A 14,680-nucleotide genomic window follows, 5' to 3' on the forward strand; every position below is an offset into this window, starting at 1 on the left:
CTCTAATCCTATCACATTGGGCTTTTTCACCTCTCCCCCTTAATAATTTTAGTTTTAAATGGGAAAATGTCACAATCTTATTTGAAATTTTTAAAACTTTAATATTGTAATGTTTAAAGGTGAAAATGTGTTCAGGCCCCAAAAGCAGAAACTTCATGTGCTGTAACCCCCTTCAACTTTCCCCATGTGGTGCAGCCCCTTAAAATGTGATATTTTATGCTGCAGCTTTTTTAGCAATTATTACATGCCAACTAAACTAAAATCCCTAAAATAATAATATCCTCTCTCCTCAATCCCTCAAACCCAACTCTCTCTCTCTCTCTCTCTCTCTCTCTCTCTCTCTCTCTCTCTCTCTAAAACCAAGAGCTTTCTCAAGCTCGTCGCCCTGGCCCTCGCCCTCCTCGCCATCGTCGCCTCCGCCCATGCCCCCAAACGTCCCCTCGAGTTCGCCGTCGCCTCCCCTCCTCTCCTCCGCCCGACCTCATCGTCGTAGCTCGCCGTCGCTCGCCGCCTCGCCCTCGACTACGCCGGAGTTCGTTGCTGCCGCTCTCCGCCTTGCCCTCGAGTTCGCCGTCGTCACACCGCACAACTTCGCTTCTTAAGTTTTCCTGCTCTCACCCCCTGAAAGGTTCTATAAATATTTATCTCTCTCTTGTTTATATTTTCCTCTCAAATAATATTGAATCAGAATTTTTCAATGGAGGATCAATTGAAATCTGAGCAGAGCAACAAGAATCCTGATGACTCAAGATCTCATAAACCCCAAGGCCTCTCTCATACCATCATCCCTCACATTCTGAACTTGTAAGTCCTACTCTTTCTTTTTTTTTTTCCTTTCTTTTAAATTTTTTGATCAAAATAATTGGTAATTTTGTTTTTTTCAAGATATGAGTCACGAGCTACAGCTAAAGACTTTGAGATTTATGACCCTAACGCTACTTTTGAGGATCCCATAACGTTACTTTTGATCAAAATAATTCTAGTTTTAATTCATTGCTCTTGGGCTCTTGTGTTAGTTCTAACTCACCGCGTGTTAGTTCTAGTTCTAATTCATGGCTCTTGTGTTAGTTTTAACTCACCGCATGTTAGTTCTAGTTCTAACTCATGGCTCTTGTGTTAGTTCTAACTCACCGCGTGTTAGTTCTAACTCACCGCGTGTTAGTTCTAGTTCTAATTTGTATCTAGACTTGTTTGTTTCCATCTTCTAAACTCTATTGTGCCTTAAATGCAGGCTGGCCGATCATCTTATGTCTCACCTGATATGCTAGCTTTTGTACCCGACCCTGGAGCCATGGCGGCTGCAACATGGTACAGAGCATCAGCGCTCGCTGTTGAGAAGAAGATGCAGAATTCAAAGAGCTAAGACAATTTTACCTAGAAGATTGCGAGCTCCGTAGTTGACATAGATTTTTATCTTCTAGCTTTTCTTTTTTTGAAGTTTTCACCCTCTTTTTATCTAATTTTGTTTTCCACTTGTGCCTGTGTATGAGCTGAGAAGGCTGAGTATTGTTCATTTTCTTGGTAACATCATAACAAACCATATTATAAAAGGAAGAAGATCTGACACAGTTTAAAAAAAAATTCAAGTATATTTCTATGTTCGTATCTCTCTTTGATGGTTTTATTTTTACAAGTAATTGTCTGTGTGCTTCTATAATGTATTGTGGTCGTGATATCTCTATACATGAAAATTTCTCCCTTTTATCCTGTTGTTTGGATGGGTCCCCAGGACCCCAGCTCATGCAAGACCATGCAGTGATCATCTGCAGTAGCTTCTGAAGTGGCCATATTTATTTAGTTGTCATGTTCTTTCATCTTTTTATTGATGGCTAACACAAGAACCCAAGAGCCATGAATTAGAAGTAGAACTAACACGAGGTGAGTTAGAACTAACACGCGGTGAGTTAGAACTAACACGCGGTGAGTTAGAACTAACATGCGGTGAGTTAGAACTAACATGCGGTGAGTTAGAACTAACACAATAGCCCAAGAGCCATGAATTAGAACTAGAACTAACATGCAGTGAGTTAGAACTAACACACGGTGAATTAGCACTAACACGCAGTAAGTTAGAGCTAACACAAGAGTCCAACAGCTATGAATTAGAACTAGAACTAACACGCGATGAGTTAGAACTAACACGCGATGAGTTAGAACTAACACGCGGTGAGTTAGAGCTAACCCAAGAACCCAAGAGTCATGAATTAGAACTAGACCTAATATGTGATGAGTTAAAACTAACACACGGTGAGTTAGAACTAACACAAGAGCCCAAGAGTCATGAATTAGAACTAGAACTAATACGTGGTGCATTAGAACTAACACGCGGTGAGTTAGAACTAACACGTGGTGAGTTAGAGCTAACACAAGAGCCCAAGAGCCATGAATTAGAACCAGAACTAACACACGGTGAGTTAAAACTAACACACAGTAAGTTAGAACTAACACAAGAGCCCAAGAGCCATGAATTAGAACTAGAACTTAACACGCGGTGAGTTAGAACTAACACGCGGTGAGTTAGAACTAACAAGAGCCCAAACAAACGTCCACACTCCTTGGTCTCTCATCTCATTTTCCCTTATCTTTCTCCGAAAAAAATCAGAATTAAATCCCAAAAATAAAAAATATGCTCGCATAATCAAGATAGCCTCCGCTCGATGGCCGCAGTTGCTGCCTGCAACGACCGCGTCCTTTCCCTCGTGTTCCGATCACCTCCTAATCGCTCGCTTCTCCGTCGGCGAGGCGGTGTTCGGACTCTAACGAGGCCCTTAGTGGCGTGCTCGATGTCGTTTCCTTTCGAGGGGAGGGTTGGATGGCACCGGAGATTAGGACACGTGTCGCTGCTCTCATTTGTTGCTCTGCCCGTCTCTCGTTATTTTTTTCTTTCAATTAGATTGCTTCAATTTTAAATTTATGTGCACATGCACCTAAAGAGAATTAAAGAATTATAGTCGTATTAGTTTTTCTTTTTCCGTCAAGAAGCTATGTAGCTGAATGCAAAGTTCTGGGGTAATGCCTTGCTAGTTGTAAAATTTGGTTTATCTTCTTGGATCATTCTCTTTATTAGCAAAGGCTTAGTTGAACCCGAGAAAGATGATAATGTCTTTTAAGCTTTTCGCAGTTGTTAGGTTGGGTTGGGTTAAGAGAATGTGGAGGTGGCGACGGTGAGGAGGGCGAGGGCCAGGGCGACGAGTTTGAGAAAACCATTGGTTTTAGAGAGAGGAGAGAGAGAGAGATGAGATGAGATCTGGTGAGAGAGAACGCTGTAATTTGAGGGATTGAGGAGATAGATAAGGACATTTTAGAAATTTTAGCTTAGTTGGCATGTAATAATTGCTAAAAATGAGCTACAGCACAAAATGTCACATTTTAAGGGGCTGAACCACGTGGGGGAAAGTTGAAGGGGCTGCAGCACATGAAGTTTCTGCTTTTGGGGCATGGACACATATTTCCCATGTTTAAAATCAACATTGTCAAGTAGAGAGGTAGAAAAATTCAATGTGACAGAATTAAGAGTAATTTTACAAATATCAAGATTTGAGGACAATTTTAGAAATGTGAAAGAAGTAAGGGGTATATATGCAAAAGCTCTTTAATTTAATTAACTTTTAGAATAGCACGGTTCGTACACGTGGCTGTTACAGGAGAGCTATGGAGAGGAATAGATGGTGCAGGAATATGACAGTAGCAGAGAGTGGAAAACACCTCAAGGAGCCCGAAGGAAAACATAATTAATATAAGGCTTATTTCACTCGAGTACTCTTCTTTTATGAAATTTACTTTAGTCTACTAAAACTAACCTATCTTAAAATTTCAATCTCCTACACCCTAACAACCCATTAACATTTCTTTAGATTTTCTATAAATTTATATCATGTTCTTGGCATGTTAAACTCCTATTCACTACTATTGAAAATATTTAACAATTTAGATGACCAAAATGTAATACAAACTTAGTTGAAAGTCTAACAAAACCTAGGTGGTTGAAAATTTGAAATTTTTAGATATAAAAATGTTTAAAAATACTTTGAGGGTATGACCGCATGAATGAAAGTGAAATGTAGTAAACTTTTGGGCATCAAATTGAAAATAAGTCTTAATACTATTGAAACTATAATTTTGGGATTATTTTGCAAAGATGTTTATTCTTTCACTACTATAGTCGGCTAATAATCAAGATAACCACGATGCACTAAAAACACTACTATGAAAATGAGAAAAAATATTCTGACTAGAAATCCAATTTAGTCTATTAAAAACACTGTTAGAAATTCAATTAAATATACCAAAAATTACCTATATTTTTTAACACTTTCTTAAAAATTCAATATTCACCACTTTGACAACCCCATCTACATTTCATTAGATATTCTATATAATTATATCATGTTCTTGGCATGTGATGCTCCTATTCACTATTACTAGAAATATTTAAATGTTTAGATGACCAGAATGTAATACAAACTTAGCTGAAATTCTAACAAAATCTAGGTGGGTGAAAAAGATAAAATTTTGGCGTATCAAAATGTTAAAAATACTTTGGTAGTATTGCTGTCTAAAATGGAAAAATAGTAACGTTCTGAGTATCAAATTGAAAATAAGTCATAATATGTTATTGGATACTTTGCAAAAATGTTCTTCACTAGCTAGTCGGTTAATAATGAGGATGCTCTGAAAAGTATGTGAACCATCAAAATAAAGGGAAAAATGTTTCAAGACCCCAAAACCAAAAATCGGATGTGGGCAGCCCCCCTGTATTTTTTTTGGTGTGACAAACCCCCCAAAACCCAAATTAATACTGAATCAGCCCTTTTTTCATTTCCAAGACAACTTTAAGAGAAAAGTTCAGGCGTTCAGACCAAAATACCCTTTTGTACCCGTTCCCCCCTTCAGCCTGGCCGCCTTCTCTCTCTCTCTCTCTTCTCTCTCTCTGTATCTTCTTCACCGCAAACCTCCATTAGCTTTCGAACCCATTTTCAAAACCCTAGTTTCACTCAAGCGGCTAGGAAATCTAATTGGAAAATGCCCCAAAGAAATTTAAGTAAAATGGCGAAGAACCGTAAGCGTAGCAAGTCTGAAGTGGACAACAAACAAACGGAACTTGACGTTCGTCACCGGCGTCGGTCGGCACGATTGGCGCAGCAGGAAATGCCAAAGTTATCCGCCTCCGCCTCTGCCTTGATATCGCCCGCCGGCAATTCTGCTCCGACATCCTCTGAGGATGAGGAGAGTAACGAGGCGACGGAAACCCTATTGAGCATGAAAAGTCTGGATATTCGCGAAAGCAAGAGGAGACGCTCGCTGGAGGATGTGTCCATCTCAAAGAAGAAGTAAGTTCCCAAGCAATTGAGGGTTTTTGAATTTAATTAGTTTAAATGAGTGATTTTGATTTTAATTGAGGTTTATGGGATCTTTTTTTGAATAAAATGGTGGTGAGAGACTGGTTATTGTAGTGTAGAACCAGTTTCGTAATTTTGGAGTAAGATCTGAACAATACGAAGTGTTATCAGTTTGGAACAAATGCATGTAAATAATTCTCATTTGTTGATAGCTAGTTGCAATGCATGTCAATAAATCTTGGTTGTTGTTAACGTTTATGCATAAGTGTCAAGTATTAGCTATTCATGTTAATAAAACGAAATTTTGACTCAGATAATGCCTTTACGGTTAATTGTTACCTACTTTGGAGTTGAATGACTTGTTAAGAGTAAATAGTTGTTTATGCAGGAAAGCTACAGCCGAAGGTGATATACGGCCTAGTGCCTGTCTTGGATCATATTGTACTTTCATGCAAAGACTTCAACCAAAACTGAAGCAGTGGCATTGGGATGCCTACAAGGGCAGTAACTTTGAGCACTATGTATTCTTCGGACCTCCAGCACGTGATCGACGGGCACTAGAGCATGTGCTCAGCCATTATGTTGGCGAAACTGATGAATTCTCTTTTTCTGATCCCATAAGCGGGACTATATTTTCAGTCCAATTTGATGAAGAGTGGGTGCAAACTCACACGGGCTTCCCTATTGATGGGGAATTGATCTACGGGAATAGACACCCGCACAACCGGCTTTGGAGGGAATATTTTGAAGAGAAGAAAGAAATGCTAAAGGCAAAGTCAAAGGAGAAGGCCAAGGACACACAAGAAGCTGGTAGCATGAGGAGATATGTTGAGGAGTTACTGGAAACACTGGTTGAGTCTTCTGAAAATAAGGACATTGAGGATTTTGTGCTGCTTCAGATCTTGTACCAGTGTGCAATGATTTGGTGCCCCAACAGCTCACAAGGCATTCCAAGACAGTTGTTTCAATATGTAGATAGTATTGAGAGAGTGAAGAACATTGCGTGGGGTAAATTTATTTTTGATGAGACGAAGAGAGGCATTCAAATTGCCGTTGAAGGGTTGAGGAAGCCAGGGGTTACATACGTACCTGGATGCATGCCGCTCATCCCTGTAAGTTGCATGACCAACTGGTCTGACATTTGTTTTAGTTAACATTAGTCTTGGTAACAGGCATTAGAAAACATGTACAATATTAAATGTTTACATAATATGGTTAAAATTAACATGTTAACATGAACTTTAACATATAAAAATTAAACTTAACATCAATAGGTGAAAGTTAACATGTTATCATGAACTTTAACATATAATTATTAAAGTTAACATTAATAGGTGAAAGTTAACATGTACCCATTAATGTTAACATGTTTTGGTGAAAGGTAGCTATTTAGAGTGTAGTTGAAGAATGAGTTCTGAAAGTTAACTATTTTGATATTCGTTCCTTCGATTCTGACAGCTATGGTACTATGAGATGACTGGCATTAAAAAACCAGCCCTAAACTTGAGATGGAAGCCTCCGATGACCAATTGGGTAAGGATTGGAGGGACTGCTGGATCGTTGAGGATGGAGACAATTGTCTCTAAGGCCAAGAAAGCAAGCATTAAAATCATGGAGAGACCAATTACGACCAGCATTGAATGGGGTGAAAAATACCCTCAAGGTGAAAAATACCCTCAACGGGAGCCTAGCAAAAAGAAGATTGAAATCGCTCGCTTTGGGAAAAAAAGAAGCCCAATTGTCTCATATAGGAGTAAGGTTATGGAGCAAACTAGGGTGAGAAAGAAGAATGAGGAAGAAAAGGTAAAGGATGGGAAGCAAGATAAGGTGAAGGGCAGGACAAGGAGCTCATCCATAGGTTACGTAAGCATCAATGACTCTTTACACATTCTTGCATATTACCAATTGAGTTAAATTTTCTATCTTTATCATTAGTTAATTTTCCATGTACTCATTGTTTCATGTTAACATGTTTTGGGTAAGAAAATTACATTGTGGATTATCATAACTATTTTTTTTTAATATTGTGGATACATATGGGTAATGGGTATATGGTTTACTTTTCAGATTTTGGTCCAGCATATTAGAGATGCTTTTGAGAGTGAAGATGAAATAGAGAAGTTGACAACCGAAGATCAAATTCAATTTTGGCGGAATACAGCCAAAATTAATTGGAAACTGCTCCACACTGTCAAGCATAGTAAGCGCCTTCAATGGGAGGAATGCTCTAAGGAGATACATAGGCTGAACAAGAAATTAGAGCGTTATGAAGGGACCGCTGACTTGATTGACCCCGAAGACCTGAAGAAGAATGTGAAGGGGATTATGTCACAGAAAGAGGGGCATACAGGGTCTGCACAAAAGAAAATAAGGAGGAGTATTGATTCTGAGGACAGGGGTGATGATGGAATTTGCTTCGATTATGACGAGGTAACCAATATTGGCAAGGAAGCAGAGAAGGAGTTAGAGAAAGGTGAATGGCAAGAGATGGAGGATGATAATTTGGAGAAAGCTGTAGAGAGTGAGGAGGATAAGAAAGAGGAAGCGACTGTGGATGAGAAGAAAGAGGAAGAGCGAGAGCAGGAGAAGAATGAGGAAGAGGAAGAGGAAGAGGAGAAAGTGGAAGAGGAAAAACATCAGAAGAAAGATGAAGAAATAGTGGTGGAGAACAGAGAGGGAGAATGTGCTGAGGAGAAGAAAGATGAAGAAAGGATGGGAGAGGAAGAGGAAAAAGGAAAGAAGAAAGATGAAGAAAAAGTGGTGGAAAACAGAGAGGGAGAATGTGCTGAGGAGAAGAAAGATGAAGAAAGGATGGAAGAGGAAGAGGAAAAAGGAAAGAAGAAAGATGAAGAAAAAGTGGTGGAAAACAGAGAGGGAGAATGTGCTGAGGAGAAGAAAGATGAAGAAAGGATGGAGGATGGAAAACAGGTGCAAGTTTATCAGAAGAGAATGAAGAGATTAGCGTCAAAGGGGACTAGGGGACCAAGTACCAGAAAGCGGACGCGCTCACAACTAGTCCGCACCCCTTTCACTCAAGAAAAGAAGAAGGAAGTTCATCAAGAGATAATTAACATATCACACCACAAGGAGGAAGAGAGGGAAAAAATCAGGTTCTATTGTAAGCCTGATGAATGCACTTGGGATTTTTTGGGGAAGAGGAAAATCAAGAAGAAGGAAAATCAAGAAGAAGGAGGAGCCAGTAAATAAAGTAATTGCATTCATGGACCATATGAAGTCTGGTTTCGATCCGAATAATATTTGGAGAAAGTTCCGATATGAAGCCGTCCCTTGTGAGCAACAGACTGGAATGTTAGTATTTCATGCATTTAAACATGTCTTAGTATGTTAACTAAATTTAAACATTTTCATTTTATTCAGCATGTTATATCTAACTATCTGCTCCATCTTATATCATGCAGCTTTGATTGTGGTCTTTTCGTTCCTTTATATATAAAGGCTATAATTCATGGGGTAGATACCACTCAAGTAACTAATCACTCTGACGAGTCTGAAGTCATCCGTGCCAGGCTTGCAGCTGAACTCCTAATAGAAGGATGGGAACAGAAAAATCAAGGGGAGACAGTGGAAAAGGATGGGTGATTGATATCCTAAAAAGTGTTGTGTACGAACAGATTGAATTGGGAACAAAACTAACTGGCATTTTAATTTAGTTAACATTATTGCAGCTGTGTATCATTCTCTTTGACAGTTATTCCACTGTTTGTGTAACTGGTTGATAGTGTGGATGAGAAGATCCACATATCTGGTTGTGAAACTGGTTGCTATTGTAATCATTGCTAATAACAGGTTGAAGTGCATCACAGTTCATGTTGACTTATACTGATAGAACATGTTACTGATATATTGAGAAAAAAATATATATGTTAGCTTTTACATATTCCTCCTAAGGGTTAACAGATAACCTAGTACGCTGAAAGTAAACAAAACTGCCAAAAAATTGGTAAAAAACCCACTTTCAGTAAAAGTTAACGTATAATTCTGATAGTTAACCACTTTCAGTAAAAGTTAACATATAACTCGAGAACATAACCACTTTCAGAAAACGTTAACATATAACTCAGATAAATAATCACTTTCAGTAAACGCTAACGTAAAAGTCTAATAATTAACCACTTTTAGTAGAAGTAAACGTATAACTCTGATACATCACCCCTTTCAGAAGGGAAATTAACATAAATGTCACTAAAATTGACTACTTTAGTGAAAGGTGACACATAATATTTAACCACTTACAGTAAAAGCATAACAAACTGAAGTTTCTTCAGTTGATTTTCATCTTACAGATCACAATGTTGAAGAAAATTTGTACCATACAAAAACAACATAGGAAGAATGAGCAAAGTTTCCATTTTTCGACTTCACGGTTCGATTGCTTCAGTGCTTTTTTCAGTTGCTTTGTTTTGGTCGCTATCTCATCTTCAACGGGGACTTCTGGGCAGAATAGAATAATCTTACTGGGCGTTGCATTCTCTTTGTGAGCCCAAGCAAAAAAATTGCATTGCATATTTGGGAAATTTGCACATCCCCAGAAGTATCTTCCTTTATTCTTCCCCTTTTTGCACTGCCTCATGGGTGTTGGAATTTGACAGAAACAATATACCTCTTCTTGTGACTGAGATATCTCTGATGTTCTCATCTCACTCTATCAAACTCCAAGTGCAGGGAAGATAGAACATACATTTAAATTTAGCTTGTCCATGGGCACATTATATATTGCATAAGGAACAAGAAACTAGCCGTTGTAATGAACCTGTTAGCACAGTATGATGGACAGTTAGCTGTTAGAACAGTGAATGAGATGTTGGACATTTGGCCAATTTAAAATCAAAATCTTTTAATAAAATCTAAGATGAACAATCACAAATCCGTTAACATCTTTCAGCCTTGCTTTTAGATATTGCTAGCATGAAGAAAATGATTAGTCGATCATTATCACAGATTACAAAAGTCCACCACTATATACTTAACCACTTAAAAACAACTTTGCCGTCTCATACAAAAGTATTGTTGTAAGATGCAAAAACACACTAGTCACCAGATGGGCTCGTTACAGGTTGCTCGATTGTGACCATCAACTTTGCACCGAGAACATTTGACTGGACGTTTGTAAATGGTTCTGTTGTTTATGCGTCTTGTTTTATTTCTTCCCCTCCTCTTAGTGGTAACTGGTGGCAAAATCTGTATTTCATCCCTGGACACACTCCGCTTCTTATAATTTGGGATGAGATATAATATTTCGTCGTAGCTCTTCTTAAACGCTTCTACGGACATGAACCAATCACAATATTGATATACGTCTCTTTTCATATAAATAATGACTGCACAAGCATGCACACAAGGAATACGGGTTACGTCCCAAGCTCGGCAAGTGCACGTCCTCTTCTCCAAATCAACGTGAGTAGTTCTATGTGACTGCACTTCGAATATATCATCTCTAGATTGTTTAACCTCTAAAGTACGTCCTCTTTCCATATTTTCTCTAACAATCTTCTCAGCTTTAGGGCACAGATAGCTTGTCCACTTATCAGCCATTATCCGTCTATTGTTCAGGCGACTCATAATTTGTTTTCGGATATGCTCTACCATTTGCAGGATACGAAACAATCGAGCTTCACGTATCCAGCTGTTAAAGGATTCTGCAACATTAGAGGTTACATGACCATATCTGCAAAGCACAAAATAATTAATAGTATGATGGGCATCCAATATGTAATAAAATTAATAAAAAACAACAAAACTTAACCTTTACTGCTCAAAGTTAACATAAAAACATCAGTGTTAACATATATTGCTGAAAGTTAACATATATCAGACAAAGTTAACCTATAGAAAGAAAAATTCACATATATGTAGAATAGTTAACATCAACTGCAAAACGTCATAATCTAAGATGAATGCATTACCTGATGCCAGGGAAGAATGCATTCGCCCATTTCTCTGGCGAATAACAGAGTACAATCTCATATGCGACTGGAGCCATCTCATAAATTTCCTTCATGTAGTCGTTCCATTCCGCTATAGTGTATTTATAGCAAGCAGATTGGAGCAAACTCCCCAAAACTTGTGTGTCCTTTGCTTTCAATCCCAAATCCTTTAGCTTTGTTCTAAAATTTTCAACTAGGTGCAGCACGCATCGTGAGTGGATTGCTTCAGGGAAATATTCTCTCACGGCTTCTCGAATCCCCTTGTCGGCATCAGAAATAATTACCAATTGGTGGGGAGGATTGTACGGGTCTAACCTTTCATACAGTATGGACCACAAGCCTTGAAGGAACCATCTCCAATTATCAACATTTTCCTGATCACATATACAATACGCAAGCGGAAATATCCCTTGGTCTCCGTCGTATGCTATGGCGCTCAGGAGCATGCCTTTGTATCTGTCTTTCAAAAAGGTCCCATCCAAAAATAATAGGGGTCTACACCCATTTAAGAAACCAACGATGCAAGCGGCATAACATATAAACAGTCTTTTGAACCTTCCTTCATTCTGGTCAATGCATATGTAGCTTCCTGGATTCGTTTCCTTCACCTTTTGCTCATACCTGTACAACAATGTAGCTTCTGCTCAAGCATATATAATACATTGGAACATTAGGATAATATATTAACATAAAAGCTCACAAGTTTTCATAAAACATAACATTCCACAATGACAGTTGGAACATATCAATGAAAACTAACATGAAACATCTAAGGATAAGATATTGCATGATAAATCAACAACTAACAATTGTACTATAAGCGGCTATGATAAAAATTTGTACACTTAATAAAATAACTGTAAAATTTACCATCTTAATTGATCATAAGCCTCATAACTATCACCATACATATCCTCCTGCGCTCTTTCTTTGCCCCACCATATCTTACTGTATTCAAGTCTCAATCCATATCGAGTGAGGAACTCCTTTTGCACATCAATTGGTCGGATTTGAGGTCGCGCCTTTAATACCGGTCGCAATTGGGCTGCTATGAATTTACGAGATGCCCGTGATTGCCCTGAATTGTTAGCATGTTGTCCACAACTGTGTTCATTCACAAACCTTTTGATTTCAATTCTTTTACCATACTTAACAGGAGATGCAAAGAGCATCCAAGGGCATCCATATGTCTCCTTATATCGACAACATACTCGGATACGTTTGGGTTCATTCTTTACAAATTCATAGTCAAATTTTTTCGCCATGGAATAGTACTGCAAAGCTAGTCTCAATTCGTTTACAGTCTCAAATTGTTGCCCCTTTTCAGTTAATGTTGTGTGCCACCATTGAGGAATGCTGGAAGTGTTGTTGAGAATATCATCAGCTCTCATTACAACCTCACCAGACGGGAAATCATTTTGGATTCTCTCTGAATTGGATGCATTTCCTGGAGGAGGACGACTATATTCTACATTCAAAGAGGCATCACTACTGCATAAATTAATCAACCAGTGAGATATCATGCACAATATGTTATATTATCTTCTGATAATTTAAGTTAACAGCAGTAGGACCAAAGTTAACATAGTACAACAAAAGTTAACTAACTGGGTGTAAAATTAACCATGTTCCCACGACAATTAACATGTTCATGTAAAGGTTAACATATCTCTTGGAAAATTAACCTGTAAGATGAAGAGTTAACATCTAACCATCAGAGATGACAACTATTTTTTTCCAAGTTAGCATCGAAACCTGAAATCACAATTGGCTTATCATCACACATAGACCTGTTCCTGACAGAGTTCATTGTTTACTTACAAATCATTAATAACTTACATTGAGGGATTTGATGCCCATAAGGGATGGTTGAAAGTTGAAGAAAAAAATAACAATGTTTACATCACACAAAACCCAATGTTATAAAGAGTTCATTAATTACTTACATTTCCCTAATCTGATTTTTCCTTGAAGTGGAACACTCTACATTAACAGCAGCTTGCATGTGAATCTCCGTACAACCAATATTTCGATTGTGCTCCAACATGCACTTCAAATCATCATCGTTGTCAACTGAAAAACTGAGGTTGGGGTGCCTCTCAGATTTAAATATAAAGGATAAAGCTTCTTTAGGTACTTTCAATCTTTCAGACACATCAAATTGGAGTTCATCAAAGCTTGTTGTCGAACTTAGCTTCACGAATATGGCATTCTCGCCTAAAGAAACCATGCAAATCAAGTCATTGACGGCCATTAGGGGTGGTTGAAAGTTATGAGGACAGTAATGAAGGCAATTATGAGGAGTTGAGGAGTAATTGAGGGGATTTCAGGTGCAAAAGGGCTGTAGACAGTTGAAAAAAACCCTAATTTCATTAATGAGAGAGTGAGAGATAAAACTAACCAATTTATAACAAAGGATGATGAAACAGACAGTAATGGCGGGAGCCCGCGCTTTTCCCCCCCGCTTTCCCCTGTCACTTCGTCATAAATGCGTTGGGAGAGATGACCGAACAAGAGAACCCATTCAGCCGGTTTTCTCAGTGAGAGAGATGAGGGCATTTTCGGCAGGTAGCAACAAAATACACCCACTAGATGTATACATATGGGCTTTTGGGTCTGGCCCACAATTTTCGCAATTTTTTGGGGCTGAAGGCTAAGGCAGATAATTGGGGGGGCTGGGCCACATCCGATTTTTGGTTTTGGGGCCTTGAAACATTTTTCCCCAAAATAAAACTTCAGCTTATAGCAAAGCTACGAAAAGTAAATCTTTGGAGGTATGAAAGTGCAAATAAGCCTTATGAAAAAGAAAAAGAAAAAAAAGTCTAATATAAAACAGAAGAAAGAATTTGTTCGGGTGGTAATTGGTAAAATAGAAAAAATAACAAAAGTAATCGAAGGATAAGATCAGAGATGGGCTGGACCTGACATCACGACGACCGCCAGTCCGAGAACTCCCGTTCAAACTTTTATGTTTCTCCTTTGGTCGTTATCATATTCTCAACTTCCTCAAATTTTTAAACAGCACTCAAGGTGTTTGTTTAATTGCCTTTTAAAAAAATACCTGCCCCGCCAAAGTCCAGAGATAATTAACAGCACGGTGAAAAGGTAAAATAAATCTCACCCATAGATTTCTTACAGTTCAAGAATATTACTTTAAAAAAGCACGGTGAAAAGGTAAAATAAATCTCACCCATAGATTTCTTACAGTTCAAGAATATTACTTTAAAAAAGTTCTAGGAGTATGTGATTATTTAACTGAAAACTATTTTGGGATTTGGGGTGAGGTGTGGAGATGGAGATATGAGAGAGAAGAGGTCACGTAACTTCAGAGTTTCATGGAAAACCAATCACAACCCGAATTCTAATTTTCTTTTTCTTTTCTCATTACTATGCTTA

At 38.3% G+C, this 14,680-nt stretch overlaps 1 protein-coding gene across 1 annotated transcript; it reads right to left on the minus strand.

Annotated features, from left to right (window-relative positions):
- LOC109838737 lies at nucleotides 10,392-13,538 on the minus strand. Its single transcript, XM_020407160.1, has 4 exons — nucleotides 13,231-13,538; nucleotides 12,155-12,775; nucleotides 11,264-11,905; nucleotides 10,392-11,025 (listed from the first exon to the last, which is right to left on the minus strand). Exons 1-4 carry the CDS (start codon nucleotides 13,536-13,538, stop codon nucleotides 10,392-10,394), a joined length of 2,205 nt encoding a protein of 734 aa, XP_020262749.1.

The sequence above is a fragment of the Asparagus officinalis genome, chromosome 4 (assembly GCF_001876935.1).
Source record: "Asparagus officinalis chromosome 4, Aspof.V1, whole genome shotgun sequence".
NCBI classification, from domain to species: Eukaryota; Viridiplantae; Streptophyta; class Magnoliopsida; order Asparagales; family Asparagaceae; genus Asparagus; species Asparagus officinalis.